General features: G+C 44.8%; 1 protein-coding gene across 1 annotated transcript in view; it reads left to right on the plus strand.

Annotated features, from left to right (window-relative positions):
• The window catches only part of cacng2a (calcium channel, voltage-dependent, gamma subunit 2a), a 28,595-nt gene extending 9,768 nt beyond the window's left edge, over positions 1 to 18,827 (plus strand). The window contains exons 3-5 of the mRNA XM_086133913.1: positions 4,785 to 4,868; positions 15,134 to 15,274; positions 17,268 to 18,827. Of these exons, the coding sequence (XP_085990039.1) occupies positions 4,785 to 4,868; positions 15,134 to 15,274; positions 17,268 to 17,815 (773 nt within the window). The 3' untranslated portion in view covers positions 17,816 to 18,827. The remainder of the gene's footprint in view (positions 1 to 4,784; positions 4,869 to 15,133; positions 15,275 to 17,267) is intronic.
• The last annotated feature ends 4,973 nt before the right edge of the window (positions 18,828 to 23,800 follow it).

Consider the following 23,800-nt stretch of genomic DNA (forward strand, 5'->3'; position numbering starts at 1 on the left):
AGCTTATCAGCCGCGCCTGCTGAGCTCGGCACTTTTCAGGAACAAGCGAGCACGGCGGCGGAATCTTTTCAAACTTCACTTTGAGGCGTTTTTCAAAGATAAGGGAAAGTGGGAGAGCGGACGGAAAAGTGGCGCTTTGCATCGCACGCGATGAGAATCTTCATTAATTGCATCACCGTTTTTTTTGTTGTTTTTTTGTGCTTGTCGCAGGCACGGATGGATATAAAAAAAATCAGTAAATAAAAAAAACCTAAGGAAGAAGGGTCAAACATGTATGGTCAAAAATCAACAATGGCTGAATGTGCTGCTAAAAAAAAAATGAGAATAAGAGAAACAATAAGAGAAATTCCCCACTCTCACTTGCAATCACAATACTATTCGTTTAAGCTGAAAAAATGCGAGCGGAGTTCGCACATGCTACGTTAGCGGTTTAGCCGCTAGTAACTAAAGGTTGAGTCTCACTGATGTGCTAAAAAACAGGATAGCATAAACGTTCCAATTTTTCACGCTCAGCCATTCATTTGCCGAAATTATTTCTGCAAAGCATTTCTTAAATTGCGTATAAACGCTTCAACAGACGGAAAGGTGTAATCCACAAGACGAGCTTTTCTGAATAACCCAAGGTGATAACCAGGCACCCCCGCCCCGCTTAGGCAACACTTAAGTTATGTCCTGCAGATTGACGAATCATTCTTATATATCAAGGCAGAATCTGTTTGTGATGTGATTTGATAGCGTACCTAATCAAATGCCCTCCGTGTGCGAAAGGGGACGCCGTTTTGTCCTCTCCGCCTCTTTAACTCTTCTTCATTTACATTTACATTACTTTTTAATTGACTTGTGGCTCAAAGTGACTTATGCTGCTGATTGGGGGCTGGGGGGGTAATGTGTGTGTGTGTGTGTGTGTGTGTGTGTGTGTGTGTGTGTGTGTGTGTGTGTGTGTGCGTGTGTGTGTGTGTGTGTGTGTGTGTGTGTGCGTGTGTGTGTGTGTGTGTTGCACAGGTGGTCTGCTGTCCGTCGCCTTGAAAGGGTGAATGACCCGGCAGCCACCAGGCATCGCTGAGTCGTTCGATCTCTAATGTTTAATTCACCACTAGTGTGCGGCAAAGACACCTTCAATGTGTTAGAATCACGCAGTGTCAGCTTGAATGCGCGCGTGCCCCTCGTACATTGACGGGAGAACATTTTTGATGGAATGGGGGGGGGGGGGGCAAGGTGACCCGGCAGTATTCCAGCGTTGGAGGTACTGACCTTTGACCGGGCAAGAGGGCGGGACTTAAAGAGAAAGTGCAGTTCGCATCACTTTCTTTGGGTGGAATTGCCTCACACTACTTTTGCCCACGTGGAGTGCTTTTAACATCGTCTTCAGTTGCTAACGAACACAATACAACACAATACATCCATCCATCCATTTTCTGATCCACTCTATCCTCACAAGGGGAGAACATGCAAACTCCACACAGGGAGGCCGGAGTCGGAATCGAAGCCTGTACCTCTGCACCGTGAGGTCGACGCGCTAACCACTCGACCACTGGGCCCTCCACAATACAATACATCGTTATTTATATTGCGCTTTCACAACAGCTGCAGCTGAAACAAAGCGCTTCACAGAACAGTTAACACACGCTAATAGTTAGCTCAAATGCTAACACAGTGTTATTGTTGGCGGTCGCTATCGCAAAGGTTGAAGAGGCCGTGCTTCCCCCAGAGAAGCGCGGCCTCGATCCGGGTTGCAGGAAAGTGTGCGCGTGTGGGGGGGGGGGGGGGGTCTTGGCCGCCTCGACGGGATGTTATCAAGATGAATGCGGCGATTAGGCCATTAAATAAGCTGTGATTATCAAGATGAATACGCCCATTAGGAGAGCTTCATTGCTCGATTAAAAAGTCTTGTTCATGTGATTGTGTGTTGTGCGCATGTGTGTTCTCCGTGCATGCGTATACGTCTCTGCGCGTGCGTGTGTGCGTGTTTTGTTCTTGTATGGGTTGTTTGGTGTGAATGTGTTTTTCGTGTCAGTGCTGTTGCTGCACGTGAGTGCTCGTGTTGGTCATACGTGTGAGCGTCGATGCGTCGGGCACGCGTCGTTCCCTCGTTTGTTGTTTGTGTGCGTTTACCTCGTCCGCGTTTGTCTATTTTGTGGGTCTTTCACGAGTCTGTGTGAGTTTTCACGTTTTGGTCTTGTGTCGGTTTGTATATTTCCACACGTGTATCTTGTTTGTGTGTCTCGTTGTCTCGTTGCGATCGGTCCAGCGTGTTTGTTGTTTGCGTGCGTGAGTTGTTGCTCTTCAGTGTGTGCGGATGTTGTTTGCGTGCGATTCGGCGAGCTGTTGTGTGGTTGTTGTGACTCGTTGTCAGATCCCTGGGTGCAGATGCACCATGTGATCCCCACCTCCTCGCGAGCTGTAACCACGGCAACCAAAGTGATGTCCACATGGCAACAGCTGCCGTAGGGACTGCGTTGGGGGGTGCGTGGGGGGGATGGGGTGGGGGGTGCTATCTGGACGTTGACGCATTCAGCGTCCACCTGGAAAGTTTGTGAGAATTCCGCCCACCGGAATCACTAAAGTGAAGTGGCCCTGAATCTATCCGACTCTTTCTCTCCTCCCACTCGGTGACACCTCTTCGCCGAACACCCCCCCCCCCGCCCCTCGCCCCCCAAATCACCTTTCCCATCATGCATCTGTTCGTGTCTCATCAAGCTTTTGTCTGGCTCATGTTTGATTACAGCGGCAGGCTGTGTGGGCCGGCCCGACCCGGATGTCTCCTTCCTACAACCACGCAGAATTTGTCCTTTTTTTTTTTTCTTTCTGTTTTCATCCCACCGGCTCGGATGACAAACAGGAAGTCTGCTTTTCTCTTCCTCCCGTGACTCTCTCTTGACTTCTTTTCATGCGCTTCTTCTGACTTCATATGATGTACGATGCCGATTCGTCACGTCTCCAGCGGCTCACAAGTCACCGAGGTTCAATTTGAAGGGAAATAACAAAAAAATCTGCGGAAAGACGACGAGGATGCAAAATACTTTGCAAGTGAGGAAGCGAGTGGAGGTTTGAGGAGAGGAGGGGGGGGGGGACCAGAAAGAAAGACAAACATCCACGATTTAGCTTTATGGACAAAAGTATTGGGACAGAGTTTGTGTCAGTGGTCTGTCCCAATACTTTTGGCCAAAGTCACATTAGTTTTTACTTCCTGTCGACGCCTCAATAGTTCTGACCAGATTCTTTATTTTATCAGAGGATGGACAGTGCAGTTTACAGTCTAAAGCCCCGCCCCCAAACCAAACCCCCTCCAGATTGTGTTCTTCCGTGCTGGCTCGGGTGGTATCGACATCAAATACGAGTGAGAATGCCAGATTTTAGAGGACGCACTTTAAACCTGCAGGCCTCTCAAGCTGTGTGCGTGCGTGTGTGTGTGTGTGTGTGTGTGTGTTTGAGACTTTTTTTTTTTCCCCCGGCTCAGCGATTAGCGAGGCCTGAATGTGACACTTGATGTGCTCCGGCTCCCACTCGCGCTCAACCGTCCTCCCGCTCTGCCCTTGAAAAGAAAAATCTCCTGATGTTCCCGCATTTTGGGCCTCTCCTCTCTTATTTGGAACACAACCTGTGGATGAAAATCTGGGGGTTTTTTTAGATTGTGGGCTGGACTACAATGATTTGGGGTGTTTGACTGTAGTATTTGAAAATGTAAAAAAAACAACAACAAATCTCGTCTCTCCAAATGTGAAGGAAATGTTTGCCAGGTGGTGATCACAGCCACGGATTCCCCCTCTAATGTCCATGTGCTCGTCACCGTGGGGGTCCCCTTTTCTTTCCCCCGCTCACAATTCCGTTGCCATGGCAATCAAAACCTGCCCTTCAAATTAGAGGACAAGTTCACCGTTTTGGCCAAAATGCACACGCACAAACAAACTGCTGTAACCTCCTCATACGTCGTAATTTTATTTTCTGTTTGATCCTCGTCAATTTCTGGACGAGCCTGTAAAGTGAAATTTGTTTCGAAATACAGTCTCCCACTTTCAACGGAATTCCTGGCAACATGATACGCCAAGACTCAGAACTATGTTGTTGTGAATTGTGGAGACATGCTTAGCTCTAGCATGCCCGCTTTCACTGACCTCTTCCGGATTTGTACAAAGGAAAAGCCGGGATATAGGACGCCACTGCCGGAGGTGTCGGCTAAATGAGATCAGCGTCCGTTTGGCGGCGCGCCAGCTCGCCGCTGTTCACAGTCGCCACCTACAACCCACCAGTGGGCCGCGTGAAAAGCTCTCGCACACAATAAAGCCATGTTAGCCAATCGGACGACAAAAGAAAGTCACTTCCTTGAAAATATACAGTAGCATGAAGTGGATTTGCTCCTCAATAGTGTTAATAATAATAATTATGTCCCCATAAAAAATTAAAAATGACAAATGGTGTTCACATCCAATCAGAAGCTGGAACTTAATTCTCGGTATCACACTTAAGTATAAAGTCCAAATGAATCATTAAAAAAAAAACAACAACAACCCGAAACTAAAGGAAATGACACATGCAGCTATTAGCCAATCAGAAGAGAGAAGAGAGTCACTTCCTGGAAAATATACAAAAACAACAGCTGATGGTCAACTGACCGTAATTGCCAATGTCACATTTGAATCAAACAACTAAATAAGTAACAGCCAATCAGAAGCTTGAAGGAAGTCACTTCCTGGAAATGAACCAATGAGAGAGAGAGAGAGTGATATAAAGGAAACGCCAATCAGCGTTTCTTGTTGTTGACACTTTTCCCATTTTTGCCTCCCCAGGAAACTTCAAGGGCATGTGCAAACAGATCGATCACTTCCCCGAGGACACGGATTACGAAGCTGACCCGTCCGAGTACTTCCTGCGTGAGTACACGCGTGCGCGCACACACACACTTTCACACACTCTTGGAGAACGCTTGAGTTTTCCCGGGAAGGCGGCGCTTGTTGGCCGCGTTTGCGACTGGTGCTGGATGCCAGGATGCCGCTTGGCCGCCGTCTGCTAAGAGGCGCGCATGTGTGAGTTACACTCCAGTCAGTCAACACTGTGTCCATTGATTAGCGCACTGTGTGCAAACAGCACACCAGCCCCTTTCACACAGACAACTTCTTCCTGGCTTTTCCCTTGTCTGCGCGAAAGGTACATGCGTCATGAAATGTGGTTTGAAGTCAACCTGAACATTTTCAAGGTGGAGGTGAGACAATGAATGCGTGAAAGGGAATAGTGGACAGCCGAGGTCGGGGTTTTAAGTCGAAACCCCATTTCGCCCAGCCTATTGTGTTGAAAGACATTTTTACTGTCGATTCTTAAGTGTTCTGTGAGAAATACAGATGATGACAGGTGCCAGCTAGCTCACATTTGCTGCCTGTTTTACATTAATTTGCTGACTTTTGTGTGAAAGGCACAGATAGATAAATACCACCTGCCTCACTTCTGATGTCCGATAACGTTTTCATCACTACTGCTGATGTCATCTAGTTCAGGGGTCCCCAACCTTTTTTGCCCCACGGACCGGTTTAAGTCAGACAATATTTTCAGGGACCGGCATTTAAGGTGTGGCGGATTAATACAACAAAATAATATGGTATGAGCTGCATGAAAACTGTGGTGTTTTCGAAATATAATAATAAACAAGGAGCGTCTAATCTGGTTGCAACACTCTTATCGCTATGGTAAAGTTTAATGCCTTCAAAATACGATACAACGCAAATTCAAAGTGAAAATGATGACTCACCACAGCCCCGAGCTTGATTTTCTGCAATCAGACAGTCCCATCTCGGGGTAATAGGAGACAATGACACCTCAAGTGTGTGGTTTATGTCCAGTCTACTTCGTAATTTTGTTTTAGTCGCCGTTGCTGCAGAAACTCCCCACTTCAGACAGGTAGGATGTCGGAAATAGCAACAGTGCAACTGTGGCGATCTCAGAGTATTCAGCCATAACTTGAATCCAGTTGTCTCGAACGTACTTTTAAGGCCGCCGTCATTTGCGATCTCCAAGCAGTTTTTTTACTCATTTTGCGGGCTTCAGTGTTTTGTTTTGAGGCGTCATCGGTCAGGTGACCGAGAAGCGTGGCTTGACGTGAGTCAAGCGTGACACTGACGGATGTAACGGAGAATCCGGTAATTTTTCAAAATAAAACATCTTTCGTATTCCGAAATAAATAAAACGGAAATAAGGCAAGTTCTTTCTGTGCGGCCCGGTACCAAATGCCCTGCGGACCGCTACCGGTCCGCGGACCGGCGGTTGGGGACCCCTGATCTAGTTATCTGAATGAGAGACATTGACTAACAAGCTGTGTGATATTGTACAACAGACGCTTTGCTGTGTTCTGTGTGATAGGCTTAGGGCGATGCGTCCATTTACCAGAACCCCTGTGTGAAAGGGGCTACAAGACGCTTGCATCCTCATGCTAAGCATCACAGCAGTGTGTGACAGTTAGCATTAGCGTTAGCATCACCATGTGGATGCTCGCACTTGATTGTTTGCGGTGGTGTGTTTTTGCAACACAGGGGCGCGTCCCCATGATTACCATCCCCATGCGGCTTGGGTTTTTGTTGCCATGGTGACAGCCCGGTCTGTTTTGAAAGGTGTAGGATTGGTGGTGTGTTTGGGCCACCGCTTCCGTCCTTGGGTGCACCGGTGTGAAACATAGAAGGCAATTGCTCACTAACAACATTTTATTTTCTTGTTTTCCGAGAAGGTTGAAAAATGACATAGGAGAACTATTGTCCTCAGGGATGGGCTGGAGGGTAAATGGCAGGGGGGGGGGGGGTATCCCAGCCGTGCGTATCCCAGCTGAAGCACCGCCAATTAGACAGTTTAACTTTGCGCTCGGAGTGTCGGCCGCCCATCTGGATGCGGCAGGGTAGGCCAACAGCGCCACTAATAATGCTAACAACGGCGCCGATGACAGTGGACCTTAACCCCTCTGACCGCACTGTGATTGGATGAGAGCGCTCCCAGTGGCCAGCCAATTAGGACACTGGCGGCCATAAATATTTTAGCCTCCTTCTTTATGTGGGTCAGGACGCCGTCATTTTTATGTCAAAACGCCGCTGAGCATCATTGCGCAAGACACACACACACACACACACACACACACACACGCTCACACACACTCACAGACCATGATTTACTGGATTAAAAGGTACATATTACTAGGAGAAAGACAAATTATATTTTTTGTCTTACTCTATATATATGAAATATGTCACAATGTATCATGTCCTTGAAATTGATGTCTTCCTCCATATGATGTCATGCAGCTATACTCATCAAAACAATATGTCATTACAAATGACATCATCCAATACATTGTCATTTAAAAAAGAAAATGTTGACTTGGTATACATCATGTAATGTTAAAATTTGACATGATGCCGTGAATTTAAGTCAGACAATACATCATATTGAAATCATGTCATACTATACTTCATGCCGTGTTAAAAATGATGTCTTGATATTAATTATCAAACTGAAATGATGTCATATGGGATGTCATACTAAAAATGCAGTTCTACGATACATCTTGACATAAATGCCACAGTAAAAAGAATCCAATGATGTCACATAAAAGAAGAGGTAGTGACATCATCACGTCACAAAAATTATATATTACATGTCATTATAAAATACAATATTATGGTGCTCATAATGATTACGTTCTACACAAGCCAGTGAGGTAGCCTCCTCCTCCTCCTCCTCCTCTTCATCTTTCTCTTCTTCCTCCTCTGCCATTACGCAACACACAGCATGTCACTCAAGGTGAAGGCCCGCCTGGAAGTGACATCACACATGCCCAAAAATGGAGCGGGCACACCGCCGATGTCATCACATTGCGTGGAGACGAGTCAAAACAACACGAACCCGCACCAAACACTCATCTGCCCACACGCACACACACACACACACACACACACACACACACACACACACACACACACACACACACACACACACACACACACACACACACACGCACGCACACACACACTGTCTCAGTATGAAAAATCTAAATCTAAATCATTTCATAAATATGATGTCATGAAAAACATCACACTACACACCATGACATCACATTTCAAGTCATTACTACCCACGTCATTGTAAAAATGATGCTTATGCACTTTACATCCGTTGATATTTAAATGAAGTCCAACTATAAATCATGTCCTAAAACTTTTGATGTCATACTATGGCACACGCCATACGATGGGCGGGACTATTCATGCGTACTTAGACATTGTCGATGTGTGCGTATGTCCATCCATCCATCCATCCATCTTCTACCGCTTATCCGGGGCCGCGTCGCGGGGGCAACAGCTTTAGCAGGGAAGCCCAGACTTCCCTCTCCCTAGCTACTTCTTCCAGCTCTCCCCGGGGGATGCCGAGGCGTTCCCAGGCCAGCTGGGTGACATAGTCACTCCAGCGTGTCCTGGGTCTTCCTCTGGGTCTCCTCCCGGTGGGACATGCCCGGAACACCTCACCAGGGAGGCGTTCAGGAGGCATCCGAATCAGATGCCCAAGCCACCTCATCTGGCTCCTCTCGATGTGGAGGAGAAGCGGCTCGACTCTGAGCCCCTCCCGGATGACCGAGCTTCTCACCTTATCTCTAAGGGAGAGCCCGGACACCCTGCGGAGAAAACTCATTTCGGCCGCTTGTATCCGGGATCTCGTTCTTTCGGTCACGACCCATAGCTCGTGACCATAGATGAGGGTTGGAACGTAGATCGACCGGTAAATTGAGAGCTTCGCCCTTCGGCTCAGCTCCTTCTTCACCACGACAGACCGATACAACGTCCGCATCACAGCAGACGCTGCACCGATCCGCCTGTCGATCTCTCGCTGCCTCCTGCCCTCACTCGTGAACAAGACCCCAAGATACTTAAACTCCTCCACTTGGGGCAAGATCTCTCCCCCGACCCGGAGGGGGCACTCCACCCTTTTCCGACTGAGGACCATGGTTTCAGATTTGGAGGTGCTGATTTTCATCCCAATCGCTTCACACTCGGCTGCGAAACGCTCCAGTGAGAGTTGGAGAGCCCCGTTTGAAGGAGCCAACAGCACCACATCATCTGCAAAAAGCAGGGATGCAATACTGAGGCCACCAAAACGGACGCCCTCAACGCTTCGGCTGCGCCTAGAAATTCTGTCCATAAAGATTATGAACAGAATCGGCGACAAAGGGCAGCCTTGGCGGAGTCCTACCCTCACTGGAAACGATTCCGACTTACTGCCGGCAATGCGAACCAAACTCTGACATCGGTGGTATAGTGACCGAATAGCCCGTATCAGGGGGTTCGGTACCCCATACCCACGAAGCACCCCCCACAGAACTCCCCGAGGGACACGGTCAAACGCCTTCTCCAAGTCCACAAAACACATGTAGACTGGTTGGGCGAATTCCCACATACCCTCGAGGACCCTGCTAAGGGTGTAGAGCTGGTCCACTGTTCCACGGCCGGGACGAAAACCACACTGCTCCTCCTCAATCTGAGGCTCGACTTCCTGACGGACCCTCCTCTCCAGGCGTATGTGTGCATGTTATTAATATTAGCTATTTTTTTGTGTTAGTGTACACTGCACCTTCAGTATCCTATCAGCCGCTGTCCACGATCGGCGCAAGGTCGGCCAACGATGACGGATCCAGGTTGGGCCCCCCTGGGCTGCATAATGTCATACGTAAAATGATGGACTGTATTTACTGGCGGTCGACATGATGTCGCATACACGTCTCAGTTTAACATCCTTTCATAAAAGGAGCGTCACACTCACACGCGCACATGCAAAGAGCCCAGGCGTCTTTGACGCGTGCGCGTGTTGTGTGCACATCTGATGTTATGTAAGGCAGCTGAGGCGCACTGAAGTGCCAGTGGGTTTCTCGAACGTGGCGTGTGTGTGAGCTCCCGTCATGCACTGCTCCGCCGGGCGAGAGGGAAGAGGAGGAGGACGAGGAAGATGAGAAAGACGAGGAGGAGGCAGTGAAGAAACACCCCATTATGCAAGACGGCCCTTCACAAAAGAGAGGACGTCCACAATAGAAAGGAGAGGACGCCGGTTTGCAGGAAATGCTGCCTTTTAGAGGGGGGGGGGGTGATCAATACTTGCTCATGCTAAGCAAGTAAAATACACAAAAATGCAACATTTTACCTACAGTACTTGCAAAGGTTAAGGTTTTAAATTAATTAGGGTTTCAAACTGGAATTTGGGGTTCAAATCAGGGTTTTAAACTAGGGTTAGGGTTTGAAACTAGGATCGGAGTTTCAAATTAGGGTTTGACTTTAGGACAAGGGTATTTAACTCGGGTTGCAAACTTGGGTTATTGTTTCAAACTCAGATTAGGGTTTCAAATTAGGATTAAAGATTCAAATTAGGGTTCTAAACTAGGTTTAGGGTTTCAAGCTAGATTTCAGGTTTCAAATTTTGGTTTCAAACTAGGTTACAGAGTAGGTTTTTAAACTCGAGTTAGGGTTTCAAATTAAATTAGGATTTCAATTTTTTTTTAATCTAAGGCTTGGGAGTTTAACTAGCGTTTCCAACTAGGGCTAGAGTTTAGAATAAGGGTTTAAATGCAGGGCTAAGATTTTAAAGTAAATTTACCAACTAGGATTAGTGGTTAGAATTAGGGTTAAGATTTCAAATTAGATTGCACGACTGTCTGTGTCCTATGTGTTGTGTTGTGTTATTTTGACTTAAAAATGGCGCCGCGTGGGTGGCTGCCTTTCCAGCAGCTCCTATATTTTGTTGTTCTACTTCTTCCTTTCATAACTTTGCTGCTGTGAATCGGGAATTTCTCCATTGCGAGACTAATAAAGGTTTTCTTATCTTAAACCAGGGTTAGGGTTTAAAATTCGTGTTTTAAAATCAGGTTAGAGTTTCAAATTAGCGTTTAAATCTGAGGCTAGGGCTAGAGTTTAGAATTAGGATTTCAAATTAGGGTTAAGGTTTGCAAGTAGGGTGTTAAATCAGGGTTGCACTTCCAAAGTAGGGTTTCAAATTAGAGTTAAGGGTTCAACATAGGGTTCAAATTTAGGGGTTAGTGTTGGTTGTAGAATAGTATTCGTGTTCATAATCATAATTGGCTTCTGCTTTCTGTTGTTTTTCACTGGCGGCGGCTTCTCCTCGGTGCTTGCATGAGTTCATCAGCCAGTATTGATGAGGTGGGGGGTGGGTGAGGGGGGTGTTGGTTTGCATTGCCACCACCCTGGGGCCCCAAAGCAGACTGGACGCTGGCCTCAACTGGCCTGATAAAATTGACGGGTCTGGGCCCAACACGCAGGCGCTGGTCGGGCTGCATGCGTCTGAGGTCTACGATATGCTAACGCTGCCCCAGTCTCCTAGGCAACGGATGACCCCGCAGACACCAGGCAGCAAATTAAAAGTCAATCCTTTTTATTTCTGGTCCTGATTGACCGAGTGTTGTGACTCGCTGTCGCATTAACGAGGAATTTAGCAATCTAAGCGCCTCGTAAAGCGCACGCGTTCTCCCATCCGAGGTTAAAGAGGAAATCACACACTTATCCCTTTTGTGATAAAACCTTTTGATGTCCCGACGTAAAGTAGGTCCGACCGATTGCAGGCTTTTTTCTTTTTTTTTTGCTGGGATAAAAATGAGTTTTTTGTGGCGAGCTGGAAGGGAAGTTGATCCGCATGTAAGCTAAAGAAAAAAGGTGCCAGCTGCTCACTAAAAAAGAGACGTAGCCAGCTCAATCTCCACCAGGGAGGATATATGAATGTGTATGTATGTATGTATGTATATATATAAATATATTTAACAATTTTTTACACACATATATATATATATATATATATATATGCACGAGTAGAGAGCAAGGAAATTTGCTTAACAGTGACAACCTGTTCACGAGAAATAATAAAAGTGACCAACAGAGGGAGACAAACTAGCAAAGCCCCGTTTTTCTTCGATGAAAAAGAAAAACCTAAGGAAAGAAAAAAAAAATAGTTCCAAGCTTTGCCCCCGAAAAGGGAGGGGCAAAGTGTGGAACTGGAAAAAAAACCCTCAGCAACAGCCACACGAATAGGAGACAAAATGATCACAAATCCAAAAGTAAGAAGTCCCATATCTGGTCTGTAAGCGTCAAGTAGTCACACAGGTGGTGCGCCGCGCTAGTGTGTCACCCACCATATGAGCCCGCGGGTTGCTATGTTTGTCATCAGCTGCGTGGATCGATACCCAGCTGGCAGTATCCACTGGCGTCCGCTGCCTCGCACGCACGCCGGGTTGGGGGGGGGGGGGAGCCCTCGCTTACTATGGCACACTTTAGTCAGTCGTGTATGACTCACTCGGAATCTCCCGTGACATCGTCTTCCGAAATATGGGTCACCGAGTCAGTGGCGAGTCGATGCACCTCATCCGAGGAAGCGAACGGGGACACGAGGCCGACTTTTGTTTTTGGGTGGGTCTTGGGGGGGTCGTTGTCTCATAAAAGCGTCATAGTAGTGGTAAATAGTCACTTGTCAATCATGCAAAGGCAAACAGACGCCAAGTGCAGTTCCCTTTTCAATGACTTGACTCATCCTGGGTTCATTCATGATTACAAGTACCACTGGCGGCGGCTTCTCCTCGTAATTTGAATTCAAGCTGTTGACTGAAATGTTGTCATATTTTTCAAATATTTCTACCATGGTATATTCATTGTCACAGAACTGTTTAATTCACAGTGCAAACGTGGCACAGCATTTTACCCTTTCATGCATCCTGTAACCTGATGACATGATAAGCTGTCCAGTGTCGTAACCGCTGTCCCTGAAAGGTTTTATATCAAGTTGTTCAAGATAGGTCAAAGGGCGAGGCTGCACATTTAAAGCCCAATATTTATGTCCTATTTTAACGTGCTTATCCAGAAGTGGGCTTTAAACGTGCAGCCTCACCCTTTTGACCTAAATTGAACCCAAACACGAAGCCAAGCCGTAACCCACAGGTGTCAAAGTCAAGGCCCGGGGGCCAGATCTGGCCCGCCACATCATTTTATGCGGCCCGCGAAAGCAAATCACACATGTCAAGTTCCATGATGCTTGCTTTAGTCTGAAATCAAAATTTTAAATTGTCATACGTAATCCATAATAACGGTCGTTATTCTTGACTTCTGATTTTAAAACTAGTTATTCATTAATTTGTTGCTCGCTGTGTATGTAATATGTGGAGGGGATTAAACATTGATATGGTTTCCCAAAATTCATAACGGCCCTCCAGGGGAAACCGTAACTACAATGTGGCCCACGACAAAAATGAGTTTGACACCCCTGCCGTAACCTAACCCAAAAAGCTAAAACTTGTCCATAATTTCCTGATGGAAACCCATTCAGCTGTTTTTGCACCCTGTGTGTTAAATTTGTGTATATATAAAAAAGAGAAGCAATCATAAAAGATTAATTTGCAGTTTAATGAGGTTGTACCGTGTCAGACTGTTTCTTGGCTCTGGGACGCAATCAAAAGTCGGGCTGGCGAGCGGCCCTCATTTTATTGTCGTTATTGTCCAAATGAAGGCAAAATGATTAACTAATCACAAGCACGCGTTACTCTCGCCATGTTTGGACTCCTCCCTTCCTTCCGCCTCCTCCTCTGTGACTGCAAAGCGAGCCTCTCGGAGGTTTTGCTTCTCTTTGGCGTCACCTTGAGCATCTGTCACCGGCCGAGAGGAGCGTGTCAATCAATCACTGCTTTGGCCAGACAACCATATGATATGTCGCCATCTTTAAATTGGACGACGCAAATGCTGGAGGGGGTCTCAATAGTTCACCGTCGATCATGATGTATCGCCGCTAATTTAGCCCCTTTTGATCTCACGTCTGCCACGTTTGACTCGTGTTAGCGATTAGCCGCTGCGCTCATGATAATGTCGGATGATGATGATGATGATGACGACGTTTGAAGGAAGCGGTGGCGGCCCGCCGGGCGTACAGTACGTGCCAGAGCCCCACAGCGTCCCTCCCATCTGCCAGGAGTGCCATTACATAATGTCCCAACACACACACACACACATACACATACACACACACACACTAGTGTTGATGGAGTGTTTCACAGTCCTGACGGGGTGTTGATTGAGGTGCGTGCACACAGGGAGCAGATGCTGAAATGGATGCTAATGTGCTTTTTAATGTGCATCTCCTTTTACCTTGACTGCATTTACACCGAAAGGTTTCAGGAACTTCTTGATGTTGCTCTGGTAGTTTTTTATTTTTTTTAACATTAATTAAAAACGTTTCATTTAGTCTGTCACAATCTAATTTCCTTTGTCTCACAGTATATCTAGAGAAGAACAGTGATTTTTGCAATAAGACATATCGCTACTATAAAACCTATGCATGTGATATCAGCGGCATTGATGATACAGTGGTGCCCTGAGATACGATGACCCCAATTACAATTTTTTTTTAATGCTCCAGCCAACTTTTCGCTTTGACATACAGTATGAGCAAAACTTCAGGGATGGGAGTGCAGTATGCTTGCTGTAACCTTAGCCCACTTGACAACAAGCACAACCTTGTTGTTTTATTTAATTATCTTTTCTTCAAATTAAATATTTGCTTTCTGTTTAATTAAAAGATATATATCCAGTAGGATATTACAGAGTGTTTTTGTCCTTATTACATAAAACACAATTTTTGTCTGTTTATTTTGTTCTTTTGTGGTGTGCCTGGAACGAATTAATTGCACCTACATTCATTTAAATGTGAACAGCTTATGAAACAATTCAAATTTCTCACGGGACCACCGTATTGGGAGAAAAACAAGAATGCTCATTGTGATGTCATGAGGAGTCATGATGATCAGTTTTCCAATCTGCAATTTACATACTTTGATATCGAACATTCGCGATTTCTGAGGTTGTCGTAACGTTACTCTATTGTCAGAGACACAAAATATTAAAATATTCATATTTCGCCAAACAAAGACACTCCATTTGGCTCCATTCAGTCTTGCTGATCGCGCAGACGATGACACGATCTTTATCAGGTATCAACATGATATCCACAAAGTCTAAATGCCACCCCAAACACCTCCAGCTGAGCCAATACCCCGGAAATTGAATTTAGAAACTACTGACTGAACGTTTCCTACTCCAAGGAAGTCAAGTTGTTTGTGTCACATATTTGTTTGCAGGTGCGGTCCGAGCGTCCAGCATCTTCCCCATCCTCAGCGTCATCCTGCTCTTCATGGGCGGTCTGTGCATTGCTGCCAGTGAGTTCTACAAGTCCAGACACAACATCATCCTCAGCGCAGGGATCTTCTTTGTGTCGGCAGGTCAGTCCATAAACTCAAACTCAACCGCAAAACAATCTCAAATGTTAAGTCGCACTCTGAAAGGTCAACCTCAACATCTTATAGCTTCTCTTGCTAGCTGGTAAGAGCAGGTTTAGAGCTCCTCGCTATTAGTCGGAGTTGAGGGATACTTCTTCTTTTGGGTCTATCGGTGCCTGACTGCCCCCAGCTGACTTGACGGTGTGGACGCTGGAGAACATCCACGAATATGACATAAAAAGACTGCTTGTGTTTGACTGCTAGCAAAGGTTTAGATCCGCTACTGTCGATACCAGGAGAGATAACGATACCATATGTTGATATTTTGTCTAACTCCAACGGACAACGGTAACTTGAGTCTTGATTTATGATGTTTTCTAGATTATTAGCCATCACTGAGCTGGTTTTATCTTGACTCGCGAGCAAAAATGTGACTTACGGGCTTTAAATGGTGGCAGTGAACTTCATAACAAGGAACAGATATAGTGCCGTGAAATATTCTTCGCCCCCTTGCTGATGACTGTGTTCTTTGCATTTTTTCCCCCCACACAGAAAGATTTCAGTTCATTAAACCAATTTTAATATCACACATGCCAAGGAAATACAAAATACACTTTCTATATGCCAATTTACCGTATTGGCCCGAATATAAGACGACCCTGATTATAAGACGACCCCCTCTTTTTCAAGACTCAAGTTTGAAAAAAGACATTTTGAACACCAAATTAATTTTTATACTGAAAATAATTACAGTACATCTGAAACAAATGATTATAACAATATATTTGAGAGGAAAAGCATGCTATTTTTCCTCATTCAAAACTTAATATCTGAACATTTAAATATGTAAACTAAAGTGCAATCACATTCGTAAATGAATGGCTTCTGGTTTTTGAAATGTAAATTACAGTACATCATAACTTCTCCTCAGCTGGCGGTTAACCTGGCCGATCTTCGACCCACCTTTGTCCAGATTGTCGCTACCTTTATCCATTTTCTGTTATCTCTTTGATTATTTTCTTCTCTTTTCTTTCTTACCGCTATTTTTTATTTTTCTTCTTCGTGCTACCGCTATTTTTATTTTTATTCTTCGTGACAGGGGTTCACTTTGGCCTGGGGAGTCAAGTTCAGCATTCGCTTCAATGATATCTAGCGCCATCTAGCGTCGTGAATGGGTATAATGTCTAGACCCCGAATATAAGACGAGCCCCCCTTTTTCAGTCTTATTTCAATGCAAAAAACACCGTTTTTCAGGCCAATACGGTAATTTATTTAGACACACAAAAAAAAAAAAATCCCAACCTACCTGTCCCTATGTGAAAAAGTCCCCTGAACCAAATAATGGGTTGTGCCATCCTTGGCAGCGCTAACTGAAATCAAGCATTTGCGATAATTGGTGATAAGTCTTTCATATCGCTGTGGAGGAATTTTGGCCTAGTCTTCTTGGCATAATTGCTTCAACTCCGCCATGTTTTGGAGGGTTTTCTAGCATGCCCATTTAAGATCACACCACAGCATCTCAATTGAATTCAAATCCGGACTTTGACTCTGCCACTCTAAAACCTTAATTTTTATTTTATTTTATTTTTTAGCCATTCAGAGGTGGACTTGTTGGTGTGTTTCGGATCGTTGTCCCGCTGCATGATCTAACAGCGTTTGAGTTTGAGGGCGCACACGGATTGTTGGACGTTCTCCTTCAGGATTTTCTGGTAGACAGCAGAATTCACTGTCCCGTCAATCACACCAAGTTGTCCTGGTCGTAAATTATTGCGCAGTGTAAATCTTCAAATGAGCGAGACTACAAAGAAAAACGATTGCACGGTGTGATTGACGGTGATGTCGATGTCATTTAATCAGGAGTCCGACAGCATGTGAGTGGGTGGAAGCCATGTTTTAGTTTTAGTTCAACTGTTTTCTTACCCAGCACACAACCTTAGAGCCACATGCTGCTTCACCCAGTCTCTGATTGGTGATTACTGTTAACTCGTTTGCGCAGGCCTGAGCAACATCATCGGAATCATCGTGTACATATCAGCCAACGCAGGCGACCCGTCCAAGAGCGACTCCAAGAAGAACTCGTACTCATACGGCTGGTCCTTCTACTTCGGGGCCTTGTCCTTCATCATGGCAGAGATGGTGGGCGTCCTGGCCGTGCACATGTTCATCGACCGCCACAGGCAGCTTCGGATTGGGACCCGCGCCGCCGACTACCTCCAGGGCTCGGCGGTGTCCCGGATCCCGAGCTACCGCTACCGCTACCGGCGCCGCTCGCGTTCCTCATCGCGCTCCACGGACCCGGCGCACTCGCGCGACACCTCCCCGCTTGGCCTCAAGGCCTTCGGGGCGCTGCCCTCCACCGAGATCTCCATGTATACGCTGCCCCGCGACACCCTCAAGTCTGGAGCGGGGGCACCAAACGCCAACGCCGCCTACAACTCGGAGCGGGACCACAACTTCCTGCAGGTGCACAACTGCATCCAGAAGGACGCCAAAGACTCGACGCTTGGAAACGCAGCCGCTAACCGGCGCACCACCCCCGTATGAGGAGGCGTCGCCGCCGTCCGCCCACCCGCCTGGCCGCCCGCTGCCGTGTTTATAGGACACGTGTTGTTTTCTGCATGACTCTTCCGGAAGCTTCCAGAAGTTCAGAAGAGGTCAGAGCCATCCAGACGAACGCCTCCTTTATTTTTGGACTCAGTGTTTTGCATTCAAACTGTGAATTGTTACAGCCAGCCCTGTAACTTCTACAAAGCTACTATAAATATAAAAAAAAAAATATATATATATATATATATACAGTATATAGACATATATTACTTTTATAAAAATTCATAATAAGAATAATCACGAGATACTGACTACTGAAGCAAAAAAGACTTTGACTCAAGAAGCTGCTGCTGGTGACTCTTTTAGAATCCTAGAATAATAAACTATTATGATTTTTTTAATAGAACACAAAAAAACAACCAAAAAAAAAGCCCAAAATGTGAACACGTACCAGAGTCCGAAATGAAATGCATGCTTTTAAAACTGCAGCAAAGTTAAAATTTCAATCATCCTAAAATGGGAAAAAAAGAAATTCATGATTTTCATGTGTATTTGATGTGTATCTTTTGATTTTAGATTTTTTTGGGGTTTTTGTTTTGGTGAGCCAAACTAAACAAAAACTGCTTTTTTTAAACATTAGTTTGATGACCATATAAAAATATACACACAGTTATGTAATTTAATTTCTTTTGGAAAAAAAGTCACGCCGCCTTAGCCATCGTTTTAATTTTTAAAATTCAAATGGAAACTCTTTAAAAAGGTGCCAAAAGCGAATGATCCTTCTACTTGGATGCATCAAGTCCTGATGAAATAAACCAATCCCAGGGGGAAACCAATCAACCACGTCTGTGTCTCTCGCGATAGATGCCGAATCGCTCTTTGGTTTGGATTTCGAACATGCTAACATCCTGCAAATTTCCTCGAGGGTGCACTACGGTAGAATTGTCATGAATATAATCACCAGGTAACTGCGAATGAGTGTAAACAAGTCTACCGCACGACTGTGAAAAGGTGGGGTCTTTTTGTGGGTGGTGAGGTTCTTTGTGTAAGGGTGGGGTACCATTGCGGGGGGGAGGGGGGTGGCCCTTCCCTTGTAAGGTTTGGGGCAGTTTTTCTTCACATGCAAGGGGAGCGGACAGGGCAGCACTTGTCCCTTGAACTTGTTTCGTGCTAACATGCTACAACCTCGTTAGCAACACCTCGAAGGCAAAACACTGTAAAACTGCAGTCAGTAAAAAAAAAAAAAAAAGAACAAAAAAAAAGATTGAACAATGAGTTTACGTCTTTACCTGTCCTGTTTGTCCAAGACAACAACATGTAGTACGACAAACATCTTTACAACAACAACACAAGGACAACAGATTTGCAGCGTGTAGTACAGTACATCCATTCAGGATGATACAAATAGCAACGACCGCCGCCATCGGATCGGAGAGGCAAGAGTAGAAAGAACAAGAAACACCTTTGTGTTTCTACTTCGTCGCCCTAAAACAGGGGTGTCAAACACACGGCCCACGGGGCGGAACCGGACCCCAAGGTGGTTCGATCAGGGCCGTGGGATAATTTAAAAGTGAAAAAAATTCATAAAAGACACGTAATGAATATTTTTAATAAGGTGCAAGTCATGCAGTATCCGCCAGGGGGCAAGCTGTTTTGATCAGAGTATACATAGGAAGGCATTTTTATCTCCCCCAAAAAAACGGCCATGTATAGGAAGGTGTTTTGGGCTAAAAAAAAAGATCATGTATAGTAAGGCGTTTTTAGCTGAAGAAAACGGCCATATACAGTATAGGAAGGTGTTTTTAGCCAACCCCCCCCCCCCATGTATAGTAAGGCGTTTTTTGCCGAAAAAACGACCATGTATAGTCAGGCATTTTTTGCCGAAGAAAACGACAATGGATAGTAAGGCCTTTTTGGCCGAAAAAAAACGACCATGTATAGTAATGCATTTTTGGCCGAAAAAAACGACCATGGAAAGTAAGGTGTTTTTAGCCCCAAAAAAACGACCATGTATCGTCAGGCTTTTTTTGCCAAAAAAACGACCATGTATAGTAAGGCGTTTTTAGCCGAAAAAAAACGACCATGTATAGTAAGGCGTTTCTAGCCCAAAAAAAACGACCATGTATCGTCAGGCAAAATTAGCATTTTGCCGAAGAGTAAAGCGTTTTTGGCCGAAAAAAACAACCATGTGTAGCAGGATGTTTTTGTTTGAAAAAAACAACCATGTATAGTAAGGCGTTTATAGCCCCCCCAAAAAATTACCATGTACAATCAGGCGTGTTTTTGCCGAAAAAAACGACCATGTATAGTAAGGCATTTTTAGCACAAAAAAGAAATTACCATGTATAGTAAGAAGTTTTTAGCTGAAGAAAACGGCCATATATATTAAGGCGTTTTTAGCCAAAAAATAAAAAAACATGTATAGTAAGGCGTTTTTGGCCGAAAAAAACGACCATGTAAATGAAGGCGTTTTTAGCCGAAAAAAACGACCATGTATAGTCAGGTGTTTTGGGCCGAAAAAAAACGATCATGTATAGTAGGGCGTCTTTGGCCGAAAAAAAAGCCATGTATAGTAAGGCGTTTTTGGCCGAAAAAAACCGACCATGTACAGTAAGGCGTTTTTGGCTGAAACAAACAACCATGGATAGTCAGGCTTTTTTGGCCGAAAAAACGACCAGGTATAATAAGGCGTTTTTGGCCGAAAAAACCCACCATGTATAGTAAGATGTTTTTGGACGAAAAAAAATGACCATGTATATATAGTAAGGCGTTTTTCGACGAGAAAAACAACCATATATAGTAAGGCGTTTTTAGCTGAAACAAACAACCATGTATGGTAAGGCATTTTTAGCCCAAAAAAACGACCATGTATAGTAAGGCGTTTTTGGCTGAAACAAACAACCATGGATAGTAAGGCGTTTTTGGCCCGAAAAAACCGACATAGTATAGTAAGGCGTTTTTGAGCCGAAAAAAACGACATAGTATAGTAAGGCGTTTTTGAGCCGAAGAAAACGACATAGTTATAGTAAGGCGTTTTTGAGCCGAAAAAACGACATAGTATAGTAAGGCGTTTTTGAGCCGAAAAAAACGACATAGTATAGTAAGGCGTTTTTGGCCCGAAAAAACCGACATAGTATAGTAAGGCGTTTTTGAGCCGAAAAAAACGACATAGTATAGTAAGGCGTTTTTGAGCCGAAAAAAACGACATAGTATAGTAAGGCGTTTTTGAGCCGAAAAAAACGACCATGTCCCTTGTATTGTTTTTTTAAGTATCGTAAGGCATTTTTCACAACAACAACAACAAAAACGACCATGTATTGTAAGGCATTTTTTACAGCCCAAAAAAAGAACCAAGGTGTTTTTAGTAAAAAATAACGACCATGTATAGTCAGGTGTTTTTGGCCGAAAAAAACAACCATGTCCAGTAAGGCATATTTGGCCGAAAAAACAACCATGTATAGTAAGGCGTTTTTGAGCCGAAAAGAAACGACATAGTATAGTAAGGCGTTTTTGAGCCGAAAAGAAACGACATAGTATAGTAAGGCGTTTTTAGCCGAAAAAAATGACCATGTATAGTAAGGCATTTTTGGCCCAAAAAAACGACCATGTATAGTAAGGCGTTTTTAGCCGAAAAAAAACGACCATGGATAGTAAGGCGTTTTTGGCCCGAAAAAAAACGACCATGTACTGTATAGTAAGGCGTTTTTAGCCGAAAAAAGCGACCATGTATAGTAAGGCATTTTTGCCCGAAAAAAAACGACCATGTATAGTAAGGCGTTTTTAGCCGGATATCATGACCATGTATAGTCAGGCATTTTTAGCCCCAAAAAACGCCAATGTATTGTCCGGAGTTTTTGGCCGAAAAAAACAACCATGTTTAGTAAGACGTTTTTGGCTGGAATAAAAACAACCATCTGTACTAAGGCGTTTTGGGCCGAAAAAAAAAAGACCATGTATAGTAAAGCGTTTTTTATCCAAAAAAAAAAAAAAACGACCATGTATCATAAGGCGTTTTGGGCCGAAAAAAACGACCATGTATCGTAAGGCGTTTTTGGCTGAAAAAAAACGACCATGAAAAGTAAGGCGTTTTTTTGCTGAAAAAAAACGACTATTTTTAGTAAGCCGTTTTTTAACGTCAAACAAATGACCATGTATCATAAAGCGTTTTTGGCCGAAAAAAACAACCATGTTTATAAGACGTTTTTGGCTGAAAAAAAAGACCATGTATCGTAAAGCGTTTTTTATCCAAAAAAAAAAAAAAACGACCATGTATCGTAAGGCGTTTTGGGCCGAAAAAAACGACCATGTATAGTCAGGCATTTTTAGCCGAATTGAACACTGCACTTACACAGTGCAACTACAACGCACTAACCATTCGACTACTAGTCAGGCAAACATACCCACCCTTTACATTGTCCATAGGTGTGAGTGCAGAAAGGAGGATCAGAAAAGGTATGACCACACACATTTTTGAGAACACAGAGGAAGGACAGAGCTGGATTCGAACCCTGCACCTCCACAGCGCAATGCCGACGCACTAACAATTCAACTACCAGGCAGGTCATGAACATGTTACATTGTCCCTATACAAGACTTTTTTTTAAAATGTGAGCGCATGGATAGGAAGGATTTTTTGTAAAGTAATTTTTAAGTATAGGAAGGCATTTTTCACAACAATAAATAAACGACCATGTATATATAGTAAGCCGTTTTGTGCCGAAAAAAACGTCCATGTCGTAAGATGTTTTGGGCCGAAAAAAAACAACCATGTATATAGTAAGACGTTTCCGGCCCACTTGACATCTACCGAGGCCGTATGCGGCCCAAAATGTGAAATGAGTTTGACACCCCTGCCCTAAAAGCTTCACGGTGCTCTCACGGTGCAAAGGGGCCAAGTAAATGGGCCTGCAACACAAACCACAAGATGCTGACGGGTGGGGTGCCTTAGACATGTCGGTGTCACTGTCAATTGTGAGGGGTGGGGATGAGGTGAATCAAGGCGTTGGGTGGTATTGAGTCACTTATTAAGGGGTGGTGGTCTTCAGGAGGACCCATGGATGGGGTTCTTGTGTGTGTGTGGGGGGGGGGGGGGGGGTCCTTGTGCTGGGGTAAATTCGGAGGCCCTGATCCTGGTCTTGGGCGGTGCACCCCCTCCTGGCTGAGACAATGAAGCACATTCAGATATCAAATCATCTCTGCTTGTATCAACTCACATGAAATTGACAAATGACCTTCGTGTCACATTAGCAGACATGTGGAAAACGGAGCACGTTCAGCACTCATGGGAGCTCATTGTCACGTACCCCCCCACCACAACCCTCTACTCATAGGACCAAGTTCACATAAAATGCAAGCGGGTGGCTGTAATGGCAAATTTGTGTTTGTGCACGTCATCATTGTGCCGGCTCAGACATTTCCCTCCGTGTGCTCGTGTGTGTTTTTTGCATGCAGTCTGTTGTTTATGCCGACCACAGAACAGTTGCTGACTGTGCTCTCAGCCCGTTTTTCCGTCGTTGGGTCAGCTGGAGTTGAAAGAAGAAAAAGTCAGTGGAGCACGCATACGAACATGTACAGGACGTGTGCAAAAAAAAAAAAAAGTATTTCAATAAAGTTGTAGATATTTCAACAAGGGTTAGGATTTCAAGATTAGCATTTTGACTCAAAACAATGATTACGTTTTCAAATCCATGTGCGAGCCTGTGTGGAGTCCCAAATAGTGGTGGGGAACCTCTTTTAAAAGTCATTTTCTCAATCCAGTGTTCCAGGACATCAAAGCGTTGTGGAATGATGCAACTGGCTCGCTCCCACCATGCCCTCTGCTGGTCGTACTGTGAGGATGCGAGTGAATGAAGGGGCCATCTCTCGTGCCATCGCACAGGCAAGTGGCGTGTCCAAGTACGGCCTTGGAATACTGATGCTATAATGCAGGGCTGCAAATATCTGCAGTGGCAACAACCATCAGCACGAGCAACTACAAGCGGA

This window comes from Hippocampus guttulatus, chromosome 16 (assembly GCF_054856545.1).
Source record: "Hippocampus guttulatus isolate MCC_2025c chromosome 16, RoL_Hgut_1.0, whole genome shotgun sequence".
Lineage (NCBI taxonomy): Eukaryota > Metazoa > Chordata > Actinopteri > Syngnathiformes > Syngnathidae > Hippocampus > Hippocampus guttulatus.